Genomic DNA, 21,888 nt, shown 5'->3' on the forward strand with positions numbered 1-21,888 from the left:
ATCTGCTTCTGCTTCAACAGAGGACAAAAGAAATCTCACAAGTGCAATGGATGGCAGTGTCATATGGTACATTCTCCCTCTTGCCTTGTCCCTCAAAGCTGGAGAAGAAAGCATTCCTCATTCCTGCTCCAGGCTACAGAGATGACTATTTGTTTTGGAGCATGAAAAAGAGTCCCTTTCACTATTCTCCTTTAAGTCATACCCTGGATGCAGTAGGGAACTCATCTGGATTTATTTAATCTTCACAGACAGTAATGGGGGAAAAGAGGTTTCCTTTACTCTCAATGTTTCTACAGAAGCTTCCTTAGGTGTTCTCCATAATTCAGAGATATTAATTGCCCAACCAGCTGGATGAGTAACTGATTCTGGGGCAGCCTGACTCGTCACACCGCCATCAGCTTTCTCCTGCAAAGGTCTTTTCAATTATCGCTTCAATTAATAGTTTTTCCAAGAATGCAATAGTGAATCACCGCCGGAAAGAAGGCAAACTTTTCTCAGCCTGAATATTTTGTGAAAATTTGCTGAAGGTTATTACGGATAAATTCTAGTCTCCAGGATTTACCTGTGATAGAGGCACCTCAAAGGGGATGGAATGGCCTGTTTTCTGTGACAAAAGAGACAGGTGAGTCATGCCCCTCCTTTATCTTACATTACACCTGCCCCATTGTAGCAGGAAACACGTATAGGATTGCCCCCAGACAAGACCCAGATGTTTGAAATATATTGAAAAGAAACTCATCTGATTTTCCAATTATCACTTTTTTTTAAATGTGTGTGAAAATAACTTTTTAAGGATTTTTCCGTTTGTAATCTAATCGAGCACATCTTATTAGATCCTTCCGTGCATAATCTTTTCCCCAGTGCAGCTGCATGATGAACAAGTCTGGTCTTGGGAGTAATGATTTTTAATAACATCTTGTTCCAGAAGAAGCCAACTGTAGCAGTCACCATCATGTGATGCTCACAGATGTAGCCTGCCCTACTGATTAGCTTCCTTTTCTAATATCATCTTCCACAAACTGTGCAGCACACAAGGCTTAAAAGGGTAAAAAAAAGTCAACCGAAATGAAAGAGCTGGTCTTCTACCACATAAAAGCCACTCCTTAAACCAACGGTCACAAGGTTGGAGTAGATTTTAAATACATTGCATGTCAGTAGATTATTTGATACATCCTTACAAAAGAGTATATTGTGCTCTAGCAAAGCAAAATGTGCTGTACAGGGCTTGGTGCAATTATTTTTCTGTAGCAATGCAAACACACTACTGGATTTTTGGTTAATTTGGACAGAATTTTCTACTGGAGCTGTTCCACAAAAGCATTTAGTGCACACATTGCTGAAGAACCAGGGGCTCTTCAGCTAGCATTCTGGAATAATGTATACTCAAAACCCCACTTTTTCTTGTAACACCCAAAATCTGACTTTGCGAAACATCTGGCATGGATCCTGGATTTTTTTTTATGGCAGCAAGAAGACATTTATTTATTTCATTGCAGTGGTGGCCAGACAAGCTGTTTATATCACCCGTAGCAATTTAATGTAATGCAAAAGGCTATGCTTGAAAGTTGGGAGTTGCCATTCATAGTGGGAAACTTCCCTTTCCTTTCTTGTTTTTTTTATTATTTATTAAAGATTTTCTTGTTTTACAGAAGTAAGTGTAATGTCTCTCGTATTTTTTCCAAGTAACATTTTTACAAATCCATTTCATTTGTTGAGACATTAGGGGGAAAAGGGAAAAAAAGGGGGGTGGAGGGAGGGAAGATGGGTGGGGGTGGGGTCGGGGGCGATGTTCCTATTATGCTTAATGTATGTAGGGTTTGGTGTCAGCGTTGCTTGTGCTGTTCACTTGTGTTCCTTTGGTGGTGGGAGAGGTTGGGGTTGGCCTAGGGTGTGGCTGTTCATTTGTGGTTGGCTGTGGTGGTCTTTGTTTTCGTGCATGAGTGGGGTGGGTGGGTGGGTGTTTTGGATCAGCCATATTGATTTGTATGCTGTTGGTGGATTATTGTCGTTGTCTTGTTGAGCTGTGTATGTGATAAAGGGGAGCCATACTGGGGTAAAGGCGTCTTCTTCTGTTTGTCCCCATGTCAGTTTCAGTTTATTGGTTAATTTTTCTAGTAGGGCTGTTTCCCATACTATTTGGTACCATTGGTCCATGCTTACTCCTGACAGTCTCTCCAGTGTCTGGTTATGGTGTTTCTGGCTGCTGAAAGTAGGTGGGTTATGAATTCTTTGTGGTGTAAATGGGCATTGTTGCCCTGGAGGATGTTTAGTAGGGCCAATTCTGGGGTGATGTCTAATAATTGCTTAGTTATTTTACATATTTCTCGTGTGGCTGTTGTCCAGAATAGTTGGATTTTGGGGCACTCCCACCACATGTGGAGGTATGTGCCTGTGGAGCTACACCCTCTCCAGCATTTTGGTGAGGTTCCTGGCCGTATTAGCGCTAGTTTTCTTGGTGTTAGGTACCACCTGTAGGTGAGTTTCAGAGTGAGTTCTTTTCTTCTCCTTGATATGGATTTAAAGGGGGGTTTAGACCACGATCCTCGATATTTTATAGTGTGGCATGTGCACAAACACCATCCCACTTTTTATAGGAAGGGGTTGGGTGTGTGGTTTGGGAGACACCTCTGTCTGTGCAAGGTATCTGCTTGCAAGCTCAGTTCAGAGGAGAGAGATGGCTGAGAAAGACAGTTGTCCAACTGCAGGCAAAACTTCACCATGATAACCAGGTTTGCCATAGCTCAGGAAGACATGTAGTTACTCTTCTAATCTCCTATGCTCCTATATAATCAGTAGACGATATACTAGGCATTAAATAGGGGGAGGGGAAAGAGGACTGTCACTGTGCCCATACCCATAACTCCCAACATTTACAGGGTGGGGGAACATGAGGGTACATTAAGAGTGTGAAGACTGGAACATTGGAAATGGAACATTTCTCAATTCAGGCACAACCCACTATTAATGTGGAAAGGAAGCACAGTGACATACTAGTAAAGGGTAATGTCTGCCCTGATAAGGCTTATGTGTAAATGATAAGGAACTATACAGCAGTGTTTCCCAACCGGTGTTCCGCGGCACACTAGTGTTCCGCGAGATGTTGCCTGGTGTGCCGCGAGATGTTGCCTGGAGGGAGGCGGGCGAGTCCAAAAAAGGTTGGGAAACACTGCTATACAGTATGTGTCCACTCCAGTCTAAAGGAGCTGAGAGATTCAATTTGCTCTATCCCGTGTTCTCTTTCATCTGCAAACCCAGCTCAAATGATTTCATTTACCCATATGTCACTCACGGGACATCTATTTGACAGAAAGAATGTGAGACTTGGTGCTTACTGCTAAAATGATCCGTTGGTTGATTTTACTTAATGAGATTTTAATTTGAAGATCACAGTATGCTTCATTTCACAGAAGGCGCAGAAAGTTATTTATTTATGCAGGACAGACATGCATACTTACACACCGCCCGCAACCCAAAGGTTTCCAGAGTGACGCACACCAGCATACAAAAGATCAAACATAGCTATTCACAGTAAATAAAAGCATTACAAACAAACAAACACATTTGCCAACGTATTGAAACTATAAAAGCAATTTATAATTTATAATGCAAAACAGCACCTCAGCAGAAAGAGACATCAGTTCTTTAAATGCCACCCCCCCCAAAAAAAAAATAAACCAGAAAGAAAAATGTCTCAATGTCAAAAAGCTGTTAAGGTAAGGGAGAAGCATAGCTCTAATGGCAAATAGATCCAGGGTGCCACAACAGAAAAGTCCCTGCTTCACATTATTGCACAGTGAACTGCAGTTGTCAGTTGAACGACAAGCATGGCTTCCACCCCCAGATCTTAAGGCACAGGTTGGTAGCTATGGGGAGAGGTGCTCTTTCACATGTTTGGGTCACAAATAATTTAGGGTATATACTGTGTGCTTTTGAATTATGGTGCTGGAGGAGACTCTGGAGAGCCCCATGGACTACAAGAAGATCAAACCTATCCATTCTGAAGGAAATCAGCCCTGAGTGCTCACTGGAAGGACAGATCCTGAAGCTGAGGCTCCAATACTTTGGCCACCTCATGAGAAGAGAAGACTCCCTGGAAAAGACCCTGATGTTGGGAAAGATGGAGGGCACAAGGAGAAGGGGACAACAGAGGACGAGATGGTTGGACAGTGTTCTCAAAGCTACCAGCATGAGTTTGACCAAACTGTGGGAGGCAGTGGAAGACAGGAGTGCCTGGTGTGCTCTGGTCCATGGGGTCACGAAGAGTTGTACACGACTAAACGACTAAACAACAACAACAATATGACTTAGTCAGCACCTTAAACTGGGCTTGGGAGCCAACAGGCATCTAGAGCAGCTCTTGTAAGACTTGTGAAATATGACCCCATTTTGTAGTGCCAGTCAACACCTTGGCAGCTGCACTTTGTACCAGCTGCAGCTTTCAGACCTGCCTTCAAGGGCAGGCCCATGCTGAATGCACTGCAACGGACTTAAACATGAGATTGCCAGAGTGTTTGCAACCATAGCCAGGCTGTCCTTTCCGGGTCATGTGGCCAGCATGACTAAACCGCTTCTGATGGAACGGGACACCGTGATGGAAACCAGACCACACAGAAATGTCGTTTACCTTCCCGCTGCAGCGGTACCTATCTATCTACTTGCACTTGCGTGCTTTCAAACTGCTAGGTTGGCAGGAGTGCAACGGGAGCTCACCCCATCACGGGGATTCAAACCACCAACCTTTCAATTGGCAAGCCCAAGGGGCTTAGTGGTTTAGACCACAGCGCCACCTGCGTCCCATGACACCCTAAGCCATGAGCCTTCTCCTTTAGGGGCAGCCCAACACCTCCAGAACAGGCTGTCAACCCAACTCTTGGACTTGAGAACTGCCTATCATCAACAAGGCCTCCATTTTGAGTGGATTCATCTTCAGTTTCCTGTCTCTCATTCAGCCACTTTCTGGCTCCAGATACTGTTCTAGCAACCTGAACAGCGTCTCATGGGACTTTCTTTGGAACATTCATAAGAGGATTATGCTGTTAAGTGATTATTAAATGACAGGCTTTTGAATTAGGTGCTTCTTTTTGTATTCAATTATCTTGTTGTTGCGTTTGCGCTTCTCGTACAGACCGGTTTGCTGCACATTTCATGGGTTCTCGGCGTTATTGAAACGATAACTTTACAAATAACTGTTTTTCAGACTGTGGAGGTCACTGAGGAATACCATGTTCTTTTCGGCTAAGCCTATTTGCAGTGCAGGCGGGAGTTTTCTGTTTGACACATAAGAACATAAAAGGTCATTCTGACATATGCTCGTTCTCTGGTATTTCCAAGCAGAAGTGGTATTTCTCTGGAGACTCTCGTGAGACAGGCAGCCCAGTTCCATCTCCTGCTGTTGCGATTCTGGAGCAAGCAGAAGATTGTGCCTCAGAGTGAAAATGGCAACTTAAGCAAGTAGAGCAGAAGCTATCTAGCTCCCTCTCAGCACTCCTTCAATGGGATCTTACACAGCTGAATGCTTGATTTTACTATTCTGCTAGGAGCCGCCCGGAGTGGCTGGGGAAACCCAGTCAGAGGGGGTGGGGTATAAATAATAAAATCATAATTATTATAGTTGTAAGATGGAAAGAAGCAAGAGGGGCTACCGATTGGTTTGGTTTCACACTGCAGGGCAGACAAAAATGTGTTTACCTCAGAGCAATGCTATGGAATGGATAATTCTTATAACGTTGATGTCCGCAAACAAGATCAAGGAGGGAAAGTGGTTGAATAGTGGGAAAGGCTATGGAAAACAGGTTTGAAATTTACCATCACATCACATTACATGTCCATGGCTACAGCCTGCACCAAAAAAATCACGCACCCACTGTTGCCTGGGGCTGCAATGGTGCAAAAACGTGGTTACAAAGCACAGATCCACATGGATCCTCAGGATTTTTGCATTGGGTCACCCTAAATTCACCATCAGATCACATAGCATGTCCATGACTACAGCTTGCACCAAAAAAATCACGCACCCACTGTTGCCTGGGGCTGCAATGGTGCAAAAACGTGATTACAAAGCACAGATCCACATGGATTCTCCTGATTTTTGCATTGGGCTACCCCAAACTCACCATCAAATCACATGTCTGTGGCCACAGCATGAAGCACAAAAATGATACATCCACTGTTTCATTCAGAATTTTTTTTGTTTTGTTTTCCTCCTCTAAAAACTATGTGCGTGTTATGGTCAGGTGCGTGTTATAGAGCGAAAAATACGGTAATTAAAAATTTCTGGGGAATGATATATAATGAAATGAAACAAATATTTAAAATAACGTTTGTTAAAAAAAACCAGCTTTCTTATTAGGGATTATAGGTACTGAGATTCCAAAGGACCAGAAAAGACTGTTCATGTATGTGACAACAGCCGCACAGATACTTTTAGACCAGAGATGGAAGTAAGAGACAACCCCGACCAGAGAAGAATGGCAATCCAAGTTGATGGATTATGCCGAAATGGCAAAATTAACTGGGAAGCTCAGAAATCAAGAAGCCAAGAACTTTAAAAAAAGAATGGGGAAAGTTTATAATATATATACGAGATCACTGTAAGCAAGTTAAAACATTGGCAGGATTTTAACCACACTTGTAATGTAACGGAATGTATGGATAATTTAGAAAGACAAAAAATTGGATAAGTATTGATATGTAGTTGAAAATATTATCAATAAGAGCCATGGAAGGGATGGATGGAAGCCAGGAGATTCAGAGTAATCTCGATATTTGGATTCTGAATTGGTTTTTGGTGTATGTTTATATTTTTGAAAACAAATAACAATTTATTTATTTTTTTAAAAAAGTGGTTGAATGGTAGCATACGGCTTCCATGAACATTTACTGTGTCAAAAATAAAGGCAATTTCCTATAAAGATATTCTCTCTCTTCGCTCTTGCATCCATATTATCATTGGTTTAACCACTGATGCCATGTCCCATACTTGGGTTTAACCAGCCCATTATTGATGGGGTATATTTTAAAGAGGTATTCTTGAACCCATCTTACATAGGTGGCACTGAGCCTTAAAGTGTGTCACCAAAACCAAGGAAGGTGGAGAAATGTCTTGTTACGGCCTTAACTACTGAACCTAGCAAGGCCTTCTTTACTCATCCTGCTTGTTCCTGTGACTTGCTGTATCCCATAAAAATCTCCTTCATTGCATGCTTTAATTCCCAGGAACAGATCACCTGAGAAAAGGACACTGTTAGTCCAACCCTGTGCATTCTTACTCCCAGGTAAGTGGATATTGTTAAGTTGTGGGTGAACGTATCAGACGACACAGCAATTCTTCAAACAGCTCTTGTTTATCCACAGGCCAGAACAGAACTGAGCTGAAGGATTCAGCCAACCTGCTTATATAGAGCTCAACTACAAGGCAACAGTAACAATTTTCTGTAACTATCACTGAATGTCACTTTCCATTCCTTATTTGCATATGTGGACCTGAGTGAAAACTATCTACAGTATCCCCCTGCTGGCCTAGGGTGAGAACTTCAGTACATAACAGATATAGGATTGCAGCCTCTAGACAGACAAAACTTGTCATTCATTCATTCATTTGATGGCACTGCTCTTATGCCTTCAACAGTATCCTACACAAATTTAAACTAGGACAAACTTTTCCCACTTCTTTCATCTGTGTCAGGTAAAGCTTTACCAGTTTGTTTCAGGCTGCTGCAAAAAGTACAGTGGAAGGGCCAGTAAAAATGGGATGTCCACATAAATTAGAGTGCCATTCTACTATGTTATTTGTCATGATAGAAACTTTTAAAAAAAAAAAAATAATCTTCAGTCTTAACTTTTTATTTCCCTTTCCATTCTTTCCATCAGATACAGTTTGCTAAGAAGAAAAACCGCGACCCAATCAAAATGTGCTCAAAACCTAAAATCCAACAAAATAATTCTTTCTAGAAATATAGGGCTAGGTTTGTATCACACCACAGGGAAGAATGGCCTTTCCCCCCTTCTCCTTGAAAGCTGGTTGAAAAGCAATGTGCTAAAAGGTTTCCTTTGAAAAGTCAGTGTTCCATCAAATTCTATTATGCAGATTTGTGTTATCCTTTATTGTACATCATCACAATAATCCATGGCTCTGAAATGCAATCCCCTCTGTTTTCCACATGTACAGACGAAAAGCTCTCTGTGGGTATCCATGACATGTTTTTCATATTTATTACTTTATTATTTTAGAGATGTTAAGTATAATAACAGCAATAAATTGTTTGCTAATCCTGTGGTGCCGGTTGAATAGAATAAACATTACTATTTTTACCTTCGTAGGAATGACATGCTTTAATCCTTTTGAAAGACTGTGCTTAAAAAAAAAAGGAACTAGAATTTTTGGAATAGAGGCAGAGGGCCTTCCGGAGATTAAAATAATGGTCTCTCAGCGCTAGATAACAAAAACCACTATCTAGGAAATTAAAAATGAGCAATGATATACCCTGTGATCTTCGGCAATAGTAACTCATAAACAAAGGATTAAAGAACTAACAGAAACACTGAGAATCTAAATTGTTTCATGGGATCTACTTTAGATTAATTTCTTACAGCCTTTCTAAGTCAATGATCCTGCTATAACGATCGCTGATGGACTATTTCTTCACAAGTGGGGGGAAAAAACCCTTGTAAGTATCTACTTTTTTATTGGTTGAAATGCTAAAAGAGTAATAGACAAAAACTACATGGACACATTGCTTCCGGAGACATTTGCTCTCCATAAAAACATCCAATCCAGAGAAGAGCTTTGCAGATAAAGAGCTGTCACAGATTATGTTGTTTTCTTCCCCACTGTAAGGAGCCAATTAGCACCATTTATTTGCTTATTTATTTTCTGCCATTTACGGTATATCTAATCTTTCTTCCATCATCAAACCCAAGGCAACATACATGTGATTCCCAGGAAAGACATTTATACATCTGTGCACTAACCAGAACCGTCTAACTTCAGCAAAACAGTGGCCTCATGTACCTTGACCATATTCTGGGCCAACACATCCAACACAACCAAAACCCCATTACAAATCCATTGATCCGGTGGAGGATGAACAGAGAAGAAAATTCAGTGAGGAATGCCTGCGTTTATCTTTCTTTTGTGATCTACTTCAGAGATTGCAGCATACCTGCTTGGCTAAGGCAACCTTGACTAAAGAGCCTTTACTGCCATTGGAATTGCTTCCGCAATGAGCTTTGTTGTTGTTTTTTAATTGGCTTTTGAAAGTATGTCTGCCTATTAGTCCTCCTCCTAATTAGCAACTAATTGGGGCACTAATTGTGAAGTATAAAATAATTACTGTTAGTTTAGCAGAAACTTGAAAGCTTGCGTATTTTAAAAGGAATCATTTTTACCTGTTTGGAAACTTGTGGGTGCAGTTACAAGAAAGCCGTCTTCTCTGAGATAAGCCGTTGCTGTTATCGCATTACAGTGGCGCTCACTTGCCCAGTTAAAGTTCCTCCCAAACTCTTCTCCCCATGTAAAATTGGACACAAGAACTGATTAAGAGACAGGTAACAAATCTCATAGTCAGTGAGCATCATCTTCTAAGCCATCATCTTGATTTTACAGACCGCTATCAAATCTAGCGGTGGGGCAATCTGTTTTGCTATAATTGTGCTATCTAACATGTGTCAAAAGTCTACTGGATGGAACCCAAGACCCTTTGACTTTGGGAATCAAGACGCATGGGGATTTCTCTCTCTTAAGTCTTGGAATTTAAAGATTTTTATTAAGATATTTGCATGCACGGTTCTACATTTATCTTAATCATTGTAAGCTAATCAAATGAATGAAGGTAGCCTTGACATATGCAGCTATAAGACTAATTGTGGGGGATATGGCAATCAGCGACTACTGGCCATGATGGAGGCAGTGTGCCTCTGAATACCATTTGCTGGGAATCACAAGAGAAGAATGCTGTTTTTGCGTGTAGAGGTCCCCAAGCCACCCCCCTAAATGAATCACAATTCACAAAGAATTTTTGTTTAAGGTTTTTGGCATAATTTTGGCCACAACTTTATTATAATACCTAATGTGAGTGGTTGCTTAGGCATTGGTTAAGACTATCTGTCCCTGCCCTGGGACAGAACTGACTTCCAGATTCCAGTGAAAGTCAGTAAGGGAAAACAATATTGGGGAGAGAATGGGACTGGGCACCATACTGTCACCCTTCCGCGCATGCTCCCGGGGGTTGCACGGCCCTAGCCCCTTGCCGGGGATACGGACAAAAGCATGGCGAGACCCTGGATTCCTTTAATGGAATTCCCTTGCAGCAGCAGTATTGGAAGGGCAGGCACAGCCAACCCTTACCCCTCCATCAACCAAATTTTAACCAATGCCTAACCGCAACCTTACAAGTTGTGACGATTTGCTACGCAGTAGGCAAAAACCAAATGGCACCAGCCAATCTGCCAAATGGACAAAAATCCTACCAGGCCCCTGCCCCAAAAGCAGATGACCCCATGACAGGCATAGCGAGGTCAAACGCAACAGCCCTAAATCATAGCTGTCAACTTACAGATTTGAAAATAAGGGACCAGCAGCCTTGACAATAAGGGACCAGCAGCCAAAATAAGGGACCTGCAGCCTCACCTGTTCCAGGCACTCCAGTCTTCCTGTCCTCCTGCAGTCTGGTCAAACTCATGGTGGTAGCTTCGAGAACACTGTCCAACCAACTTTGTAACCAGAGGTTCAACTGAATAGAATCTGAATCACATGCACCACAAGGCCTATGCAGCCTCAACTTAAGATGGCTTTGCACTGCAAAGTTTGCAGCAGCACGTGCAACAAAATGGTGTCCAGCATTCAAAAAACCCCTCAGCTTGCATTAACTAGCCACACACAAGGCATGCAAGCTCCACCCCCCAGTTGTTCTTAGACTTCTTATTGGGTGAGCAACACAGCCAAGCAACACAGTTGGAGCCTCCCTCCTCCCTGGCTGGCAGGCAGGGAGGGAGAGGAGCTGCTTCCTTTGAAATTTAAGGGACATCATTTAAGGGACATCCATCAATAAGGGACAGCAGCGGGACATGGTGCTGGAATAAGGGACTGTCCCTTCAAATAAGGGACACTTGACGGCTATGCCCTAAATTAGCGAGGGTGGGTGGGCGGCCGATCCGATGCACGTAGCAAAAGAGACTGAAAAAACCTGTGTGCCAAGAATATATAACCTTTACGCCAACCCTCTAAATGGTAACATCAAAATCTCCCCAACAAACCAACTTGGCCCAATCACAGTCATGGCCACCCAAACGGTTCCACCCAGAAACCTAGAGGGGGTGTCTTGCTAGACCCCACCGCAACACGTGCTCTCCATGAAGGAGAACACACTTTCCCTAGTACTACTTTTGAGCTTCCCATAGGTATCTGGTTGTAAAAACAGGATGCTGGACTAATTGGACCATTAGCCTGATCCATCAAGTTCTTCTTATGTTCTTAAACATCTACCATGATAGGTTCTGAAGTGTAGGTGGGTTCCCACGAGGCAAGACACAGTGATAGCAGCGAGAACCTTTTTTGAGCTAACAGAACTAGACAACAGGGGCAAAGCAACTGCTTATATACATTTCTGAAGGCCTGAGGCCACTCCCACTCCCAACGTGATTGGCTATCTAAACTTCCAAGCTGCGAATCATAATTCTGAGTTTAAAGGCCAATGGCAGAGACCCCAATCCTGAATTGTTCTGTGATTGGATATCATGTATTGAATCAGAACACGGGGGCTCAGAATCCTTAGTCCAGACTCAAGCTCAGGCAAACACAGGCCACTGAATACATAACAGGTACGGTCATGTATTTGCCATCTAATGCATAAGCTGTCTACTTCCTTATAAGCTCACGCAATACTACACAGATAACTTACGTAACCAGGAGGCAAGTGAAATGTGTATTACTGCTTAGCTGGGAATAAGTCCCCAAGATCAGACCAGATTGGGCATGTTCAGGGTAGTATGGATTGATGCCGAAATCCAGCATCACCTGAGCTCTGTGAGTGCGGCTTTCTCCTGATTGAAGTGCGGAGTGTTTGAGGACTGGGACATTTGCAGGGAAACAAAATGCTTGTTTACAAAGCTATTGTACTACCAACCTTACTGTATGCTTATGAAACATGGACCACTTATAAACGCCATCTCCAACTGCTCAAAAGATTCCATCAATGATGTCTCTGAAAAATCTTACACATTACTTGGGAAGACAGGCAAACTAATTACCAGTGTACTGGAAGAAGCAAAGATCACCAGTATTGAAGCAATGATTCTTCAACATCAGCTTCGTTGGACTGGTCATGTTGTGCGGATGCCTGATTATCATCTTCCAAAGCAACTACTCTATTCCGAACTTAAAAATGGAAGGCGTAATACTGGCGGTCAACAAAAGAGGTTTAAAGACTGCCTCAAGGCAAATCTTAAAAAATGTTGGGAACCAACAATTGGGAAAAACTTGCCTTCGAGCGCACCAGTTGGAGAACAGCCTTTACCAAAGGTGTCATGGACTTTGAAGATGCTCAAACTCAGGACACAAGGGAGAAATGTTCTAAGAGGAAGGCACGCTTGGCAAATCCACACCGTGACCAATTTCTGCCTGGAAACCAATGTCCCCACTATGGAAGGACGTGTGGATCCAGAATTGGCCTCCACAGTCACTTACGGACTCATTGTTAAAACCGTGTTTATGGAAGACAATCTTACTCGGTTATGAGGGATCGCCAAAGAAGAAGAAGAAGAAGAATCCCAGTGAAATCAAGAGGACTTGCTTCTGAATAAACACGCATTGGAATGGGGTACACCACAGAACCTGGGAATACTTGTCCCTTGCAATGCGTTCAGGAAACATGTTGAGCTGAGTGAACTGTCCTGTGTATATAAGAATCAGGGATATAGTCATCAGAGATGACAGTTTTGTTATTTAAAAACCCAACAAAACTAAAAGCCTTGTTCTGGCAAAAATAGGACCAAGCCTTAGACTACTGTATATTTTTCCCCTTTGTTAAGCCTAATGTTTTCAACCACTAGGAGGCATAGTGATCCTATCCGTACTACTTTCACAGAGTTGCGGAAATATAATTTAAACCCTCAGAATGTAATTGCATCTTCTTTTGTTTACTCCTGCCTCTGTCCCCCCTCATTCTCTGCTGTTTCCCTTTTGTCTATTGTCCCTTAAATGCATTAACATTTCCAGAGTCCCATCTATGCACTACCTGGAGTGTCACAGCTGTGCCACGTACAGAGGTGGCGCTTAGATTGATAGATAATATACATACCGTATTTTTCGCTCTATAAGACGCACCAGACCACAAGACGTGCCTAGTTTTTGGAGGAGGAAAACAAGAAAAAAAATATTCTGAATCTCAAAACCATAACAGCAAGAGGGATCGCTGTGCAGTGAAAGCAGCAATCCTTCTTGCTGTTCTGGCTTCTGGGATAGCTGCGCAGCCTGCATTCGCTCCATAAGACGCACACACATTTCCCCTTACTTTTTAGGAGGGGAAAAGTGAGTCTTATAGAGCAAAAAATACGGTACTTTCTTAGGAATAAGTCCCATTGAGCATTCTGAGATTTACATCCACACAACTAGCTTGTATTTCATCCTGCTCCATGTTTTATTCCATATTATTTCATTACTATATTTTTATTGCAGAATGAAGATTTGAAAAAGTTTATGGGAAACAAAGAGATCTATTATTTTAAATTTTTTACTGACTGGCCTCTTTATTTTCTTAGCATCCTGTTAATTTTCAGACTAGGGCGTATATCAAACATGCTTTCATAAGCCATCCAATTAAAAATGTCTAAATGTGAGAGAGAATGTGAACCTGGAAGGTTTGTTTAACAGAGCTGGATGAAGCAGAAGCAATTTTAAATGAAAAGACACTCAGCTGAGGCTTTGCTGGTTTAATCCGTTGTTATAAAAATAAGGAGCATTTTTGCAACCCTCCTAAGAAAATGAGTTAGAAATTGTCCTCTTTCCCACTGAAAAAATCCTGCCCATGGGCCATTTGCATGTTTAGCTTCCAAGCTAGTGAGTTGGGGGGGGGAGTTTGGCTACATGAGAGAAAACCAGCTAGACAAGTTCAAAACCAGTTAAGTAGAACCAATGTCATTTGCCTTATATTTTAACCCAGCAGTTCTCTATTCAGAAGAAAGTTCTATTGCACCCGCATGTCATTGGTGTTAAAATGCCATATTTTTTCTCGTTTAATCTGGATTTACCCTTTCTGCAGAGAAAAACAAAGTTGTTGTTGTTGTTTTTTAAATAACTGTTGCCAACAGCTTGCTTTCTATATCTGAATGACTTGTTTGCAGAATTAAGCCCCCATCTGGAAGCAACCATAGGGATGGGGAAGGAAGGAAGGAAGGAAGGAAGGAAGGAAGGAAGGAAGGAGGAAAGAAACTTTCTTATTGTTAAGGGAAGATCCACCCACCAAGTGAGTTGCATCCACTGGAGTTTTACACAAGACTTCCATCCCCACATTTAAAGAGTTTAGGATTCTAAAATCTGATGCCTAACTGTATATCCTCACTTTTGACTTTCAGGAGTCTCTTAAAGACTTTTTTTATGTCAACGAGCCTATGCAATTGTTAAAAACGTCCCTTGAGCAGCCAGCCATTTTAACCATCGCTTCAAACTGCTTGAAAAATGTTTTATGCTGTTGTGCACTGCCGTGACGCTTTGTGAAGGTGTGCTATATGAATACAGTGGTACCTCAGGTTACATACGCTTCAGGTTACATATGCTTCAGGTTACAGACTCTGCTAACCCAGAAATAGTGCTTCAGGTTAAGAACTTTGCTTCAGGGTGAGAACAGAAATCGTGCTCTGGTGGTGCGGCGGCAGCAGGAGGCCCATTAGCTAAAGTGGTGCTTCAGGTTAAGAACAGTTTCAGTTAAGAACGTACCTCCGGAACGAATTAAGTACTTAACCCGAGGTACCACTGTATATATATATATATATATATATATATATATATATATATATATATTATAAACAAAACAAAAATCTACTCAAAAGCAAGTCTTATTGAATTCCAAGAGAGTGTGCCATGGAACAAATTTTCTACTGCAGGGATGGCGTACCTACAGCCCTCCAGATGTTGTTGCATTGCAACTCGCAACAGGCCCAAGCAGTGTGTGTGATGTTGGAAATACTGTATCTGAAGCTGCAGTTGGAAATACTGTGTCTGAAGGCCTACAAGTCTCCTATCCCTGTCCTACTGCAATTCCTGTACTCAGTGAGATTTGCCACAAACTACTCAAGCTGCCAACGCGAATGGGATTGCCATTTTACTGCCTGATCCTGTTCATATTTACTCAATAGTAATTGCAGTCTTCATTTGGGTGGTTCAAGCTGTTGTCCCTAGCGCAGTTAGGTAATTTCAGACTTAACGGTCTTCTATAAGCCCTTCTTTAACATTTTACTTCACTTTGGAGCCACTATTTTACGGGAGGGATTCCAGCACATACCGGAAATTTAGGGTTGCACATTTAGTGGATCAAAGTGCTCTGTTGCATTAGCAAACTTCAACAAAAGTGGCTTTTTGGGGTTAGCATAGCGAAGGGGAAACACACCCAAAAGTGTGGAATGAAGATTTTTTTAAAAATAATCAATCAGCAACCCACAACGAAATCAGGATGACACCTCTTGGTTGTATAAGTCCTCCAGGAAACAAATCAGAGCAGATGCTCAATAAAGACCAGACATAGACTATCCTAAAGCCTGCATAGCTCAGTTGGCAGAGGTCGAGACACTTAACCCGAGTGTCATGGGTTCGAGCCCCCTGTTAGGCAAAAGATTCCTTCATTGCATTGGGTTGGACTAGATTACCCTCATAGCGCCTTCCAACTCTATAATTCTATGATCCTCCACATATGCTTTGCACAAGCAGATCAGGATGACAGCCCCTCCCAGCATCCCTGTTTTCCAGGGACAGTCCGGGATTAACAGAAGCTGTCCCGGTTTCCAATTTGATCCCGGAATATCCCACTTTTTCTCAGGACGCCCCTATTTTCATCAGAGAAATGTTGGAGGGTATGGAGTTATGCAACCTATCCATTCTGAAGGAAATCAACCCTGAGTCAGGATATGTGACCGTAACATTTTAATCTAAAAAACCAAATAAATATTATTTTTTTAAAAAGAATGCTTCAAAATGTGCTGGCATTTGGGCCCCTCCTGCCCAGTCCTGCCGTGAGTTCCAGGGGCGGGATCCCCGTGACGCGTGGGCGTACAAACCCACGCGATCCCTGCCACGGATTTCAAAGCCCCACGCGGACCCCTGAGGGAGCAGGCTGGGCCATTTCCCCCTCAGCGGCGACCACTACGCGCGTGCTCAAGATACGCCTTCCCCGCGCTTGCTCTGTGCCTGCGAGGCGGCGGGGGCGCGACGACGAGAAAGGGATATTTATTTATTTTCCTGAGGGAAAGAATGTAAAAAAATAAAAAATAAAAGAGGAGGGCGGCTACACACAAAACACACGCACAGGCCGCTCCGCCCTTCCTCCCGCCCTTCGCCCCGCCTCATGGCCGCCTGGCTCGCTTCCTCGCTGGGCCAGTCACGGGCTGAGGTGGCAGCTCGCTCCTGGCTCCTTCCCCCGCTCGAGGCCCCGGTGGGCGTGAGGCGACGACGGTGGCAAGCGGCGCTCCTTCGCCTCAGCGAGCGGAGAAGAGGAGGAGGAGGAGGATGAGAGGCGGCTGCAGCAGCAGCAGCAGCAGCGAGGCGCCTCGGCAGCGAGTCGCGCACTGAGCCGCCTCTCGACACACGCCGGCCGCCTGACCGCCATCCCGAGCGGGGCTTTTACCTCAGGGCGCTTCTTCCCGCGCCCGCCTGCAGAGGCCGCCGACGAGGGCTGGCGGCGCCGGCTGCCCCATGTCCCGCAAGGCCAATGTGGAATATACCCTGAAGAGCCTCAGCAACCTGATGGGGGAGAAGCGCCGACGGCAGCAGCAGCAGCAGCAGCAGCCGGCGCCCGCCGCCGAGGGCTCGGCTAGCCTGGGCGAGAGGAGCCTGCTGGCCGCCGCCGAGTCGTGCTCCAGCCTCCACAGCCAAGCGTCCGGCGGCGGCGGCGGCGGCTGCTCGGACTTGGAGCGGGCGGCCCGGCGGCAGTTCCAGCGGGACGAGACGCCCAGCTTCGTGTACGTGGCGTCGGTCTTCTCGGCGCTGGGCGGCTTCCTCTTCGGCTACGACACGGGCGTGGTGTCCGGGGCGCTGCTGCTGCTCAAGAAGGAGCTGCACCTGGACGCCTTCTGGCAGGAGCTGCTGGTCTCCAGCACCGTGGGCGCCGCCGCCCTCTCGGCGCTGCTGGGCGGCGTCCTCAACGGCTGGTGCGGCCGGAGAGCCTGCATCCTGCTGGCCAGCGGCATCTTCACGGCCGGGGCAGCCGTGCTGGCGGCCGCGCAGGACAAGGAGACGCTGCTGGCCGGGCGCCTCGTGGTGGGGCTGGGCATAGGTAAGCCACCCTCCCCTCGGCTCCCCCGGGGAAAACTTGGGGCATGGCTGTCATCCTTTTTTTTGCATCCTCCGCGCACCCCTTTCCCTCCAGTGTTGTTGTTTAGTCGTGCCCGACGCTTCCTGACCCCATGGACTATGAACATGTATATTATTTGGGGGGTCATCTTGTTCGCAGGATTGTTAAATGGTGGCTGTTAAGGTGCTGCCTTAAATATGTATTGAATTCCACAGCATCCTAGCATGTGGTGAAATAGGGTAGGATTGGAGGACTTACTCAGACTAAGAGAACTTGTTGTTGTTTAGTCGTGTCCGACTCTTCATGACCGCATGGACCAGAGCACGCCAGGCATTCCTGTCTTCCACTGCCTCCCGCAGTTTGGTCAAACTCATGTTCGTAGCTTTGAGAACACTGTCCAACCATCTCGTCCTCTGTCGTCCCCTTCTCCTTGTGCCCCCCATCTTTCCCAACTTCAGGGTCTTTCCCAGGGAGTCTTCTCCAAAGTATTGGAGTCTCAGTTTCAGGATCTGTCCTTCCAGTGAGCATTCAGGGCTGATTTCCTTAAGAATTGATAGGTTTGATCTTCTTGCAGTCCATGGGACTCTCAAGAGTCTCCTCCAGCACCATAATTCAAAAGCATCAATTCTTCGGCAATCAGCCTTCTTTATGGTCCAGTTCTCACTTCCATACGTACATCACTAGTGGGAAAACTCAGTGGTCCTTAACTCATTCACATGTTGTTGTTGTTTAGTCGTTTAGTCGTGTCCGACTCTTCATGACCTCATGGACCAGAGCATGCCAGGCACTCCTGTCTTCCACTGCCTCCCACAGTTTGGTCAAACTCATGCTGGTAGCTTCGAGAACACTGTCCAACCATCTCGTCCTCTGTCATCCCCTTCTCCTTGTTCCCCTCCATCTTTCCCAACATCAGGGTCTTTTCCAGGGAGACTTCTCTTCTCATGAGGTGGCCAAAGTATTGGAGCCTCAGCTTCAGGATCTGTCCTTCCAGTGAGCACTCAGGGCTGATTTCCTTTAGAATGGATAGGTTTGATCTTCTTGCAGTCCATGGGACTCTCAAGAGTCTCCTCCAGCACCATAATTCAAAAGCATCAATTCTTCGGTGATCAGCCTTCTTTATGGTCCAGCTCTCACTTCCATACATCACTATGTTCTGCACTGCACACAGCAGACTCCCCCCCCCCCCCCCGTTTCAGCTCCACTTTGGGGCATTGCAACAGACCTGCGTGCCTGCTTGTTTCAGTGGAAGTGGACTGAGACTGTTTTGTGCAGGAATCTTGCAGCTTGCCTCTTTTTCATTCCCCCCCCCCCCAAAGCTAGTTTCTTTGCACATATGTAGAGTTCCCCCGGCTATTGTAACCAATGCTTTTCTTAGAGAAAAAGGTGCCTGTGGCAGTGCTCGCCAAAAAGTGGTTACAGTAAGTGCCACACTTTTAACCAGGGCTTTTCTTCTTCTTTGGCGATCACCCGTAGCCAAGTAAGATTGTCTTCCATACACATGGTTTTACAATGAGGCCAATTCTGGATCCCCATGTCATTTCACAGTAGGGACATAAAAAAGGTGCCAGAGCTTGCCATAAAGTGGTTACAGTAAGTGTCACACTTTTAACCAGGGCTTTTCTTCTAGAAAAATGTGCCTATACTGCACGCCCTTGAGTATCCCTAGAAAAAAAAGCACTGGTTGTAACATACAGCAAACTTTTCTTGAGAGTAGTATTGGTGGGGCTAGAGGAGGGAACTCCTCTTCCTCAAAAGGCCCCCAAGTGTGTGGCGTGTGCAGCGCAGAACAGGTAACTTTATCAAACTGCTCGGGGTTTTCACCCTTGTAACCTCAGCATTAAGGGACGCGGGTGGCGCTGTGGGTAAAGCCTCAGCACCTAGGACTTGCCGATCAAAAGGTTGGCGGTTCGAATCCCCGCGGCGGGGTGCGCTCCCATCGTTCGGTCCCAGTGCCTGCCAACCTAGCAGTTCGAAAGCACCCCCGGGTGCAAGTAGATAAATAGGGACCGCTTACTAGCGGGAAGGTAAACAGCGTTTCTGTGTGCTGCGCTGGCTCGCCAGATGCAGCTTGTCACGCTGGCCATGTGACCCGGAAGTGTCTTCGGACAGCGCTGGCCCCAGGCCTCTTAAGCGAGATGGGCGCGCAACCCCAGAGTCGGACACGACTGGCCCGTACGGGCAGGGGTACCTTTACTTTTACCTTTAACCTCAGCGTTTTTTCCATTTAGAGCAAAGAGATGGCTCTCCCCAACCAACCCCCCCCTTCATCTGTCCACTGCTTAGAGTTTTTGGAAGAGTTTTGGATTTGATATCCCGCCTTTCACTCCCTTTAAGGAGTCTCAAAGCGGCTAACATTCTCCTTTCCCTTCCTCCCCCACAACAAACACTCTGTGAGGTGAGTGGGGCTGAGAGACTTCACAGAAGTGTGACTGGCCCAAGGTCACCCAGCAGCTGCATGTGGAGGAGCGGAGACATGAACCCGGTTCCCCAGATTACGAGTGCACCGCTCTTAACCACTACACCACACTGGCTCTCGGATAACTTTAGAAATTAAGACTTCAGCTCTTAATGTCTACTGCCAAGTGAAGAGCCTGACTCTAATGTAAGAAGGAAGTTATTCAAGATGTTAGTCATTATTATTTATCATCATTGTAATTGCCTTTTTAAAAGAAAAGCCCTATATTTATCTGTTCTCAAAGGGAACGGTTTGTGCTGTTAAGTTGCCCTCTCTCATTGTCCTTTTGCAAGTCAGAAATTCATTTTAAAGGTGATCATTGTTGTCACTGCCAGTGGTGTTTTCTTTAGCATATAATATTTAATGTAGCCTAGCTGGCAAAATACAATTATATTGTAGCTTGAAAGCGGTACTTTATATTTTTGAAAGATGTTCAGGAGGGCTAACTTTGGCTCAAAAGATCCTGAGTTAAAATTCAGATGGTGCAACTAATGGTATTGTGGGGAGAAACGGCACATCTCTGAAAAGGCACTGTCAGAGCTGCCACCCAGTCCCAGCTCACATAGGACCAAGTCCGCCAGCGTTCACTTTATAAGAGTCTTTATTAAGTTACAGGTTTCATTTCCGAACTGCAGCGTGCAGCTCTACACCTTCTGCCCTAGGTCGGCGAAGACCCGTCTGAGTCCCCGCCTCTTGCACACCAGCTTAATACCCTAGCCTTGCTCCACCTCCTTCGCCTCTCCCTACGTCTCTGGGTCCTTCTGCCCCCCTGGGCCTCCTCCCTTCTACTCTCCTCTGACGCTGACCCCCCTGATCCTTCTGCCTCCTTGCGGCGGGCTTTGGGACCTGGCTCACTCTCCGGGCTGCTTACTGCTCCAGCTTCCGCTGCATTTGAACTTGGCGCGCGCGCCCAACTCTCTACTTTCCTCTTAACCGTTGCCTCGCTCTCTGAGGAGGGCGTGACCACCCCTGACTCGTGCCCTCCCTCCTGCTGACAGCCTCCGGAACCCGATGCCTGGCTACCTTCCTCCCTGCTGCTCTCAGTCTTGAGCGTGGGTCCCGACTTCCAGCTGCTGCCGCCCTCAGTTATGAGCGTGGGTCCCGACTTCCAGCTGCTACTCTCTGAATCTCCTCTGTTCCCTTCCTCCTGGGGTGTCCCCCCGGATCCCCCCCTTGCTCTGCTCACTGGGGCTCCCTTTTGGGAGTCCTCTGACTCACTGCTTAGGCTTGGAGATCTCGGGTCGTCATCATCACTCATTTTCCCTTCGGATTCCTCCCCCTCGCTCTCTGCTTCCTCCCTTCTCTGCGTCTCTGCTCCTGAACCCCTGACATCCATCCCCCCCTCGAAGCCCCCCCTTCCCCCCTCCCCGCTTTCAGGTGTGGGTGCTGGGTGCTCCATCATCACGGGAGGGAATGCCGGATACAGTTCGCTCCCCGTGGTTGGCCGCCAACTGAAGACCTCCGAGTCTTCCTCCTCGCGGTCGCCGACGTTGACCTGTTCCGCTTCCATCTCTGTACCGCCGTGCTCGAACCCAAGGTCCTCCCCGAACACGTCCATGTCAGTCTCTGCGTCGGTCGCTCGACCTGGCATCTCCAGCCACTTCCGGCGCCATTGCTCCTCCGGTCGATCGTCCCACCAATACGAGGTGTCTGACGCCGAACCCGCCGGCGATCCTTCTGGGGAACGGGTGCTCAGTGCGGGTTCCCCGTCCGAGTCGAATCCATGGAACGTGCTGGAAGAAAGTGTGGGCGTGAACAGCCAGTCGTCGAAGAAGCTCGCTGGCATGGGTCTGTGTGGGAAAAGGGCATGAAACTCGTCCTTGAGCAGGGGTTCCTCCAAAGCGTAGTCTGGCACCCAGCTATTGGCGCTGGCCCGGGTGCCCTCTCTGGCTAGGAGGTATTCGACTCCCTCTTCCCCCCATCTGGAGTCCAAAATCT

The 21,888-nt window shown here is 45.8% G+C and overlaps 1 protein-coding gene and 1 long non-coding RNA gene across 2 annotated transcripts in view; both read left to right on the forward strand.

Moving 5' to 3' along the window:
* LOC309541788 overlaps positions 1 to 8,736 on the forward strand; it is a 45,293-nt gene extending 36,557 nt beyond the window's left edge. Inside the window, exons 2-4 of the long non-coding RNA XR_014223934.1 lie at positions 7,216 to 7,274; positions 7,354 to 7,433; positions 7,870 to 8,736. This is a non-coding gene — a long non-coding RNA (uncharacterized lncRNA). The remainder of the gene's footprint in view (positions 1 to 7,215; positions 7,275 to 7,353; positions 7,434 to 7,869) is intronic.
* Positions 8,737 to 16,441: 7,705 nt separating this feature from the next.
* The window catches only part of SLC2A13 (solute carrier family 2 member 13), a 104,505-nt gene continuing 99,058 nt past the window's right edge, over positions 16,442 to 21,888 (forward strand). Inside the window, exon 1 of the mRNA XM_082239678.1 lies at positions 16,442 to 17,477. Coding sequence (XP_082095804.1) covers positions 16,898 to 17,477 — 580 coding nt within the window. The 5' untranslated portion in view covers positions 16,442 to 16,897. The remainder of the gene's footprint in view (positions 17,478 to 21,888) is intronic.

The sequence above is a fragment of the Podarcis vaucheri genome (genome assembly GCF_965113315.1).
Source record: "Podarcis vaucheri genome assembly, chromosome: 10".
Lineage (NCBI taxonomy): Eukaryota > Metazoa > Chordata > Lepidosauria > Squamata > Lacertidae > Podarcis > Podarcis vaucheri.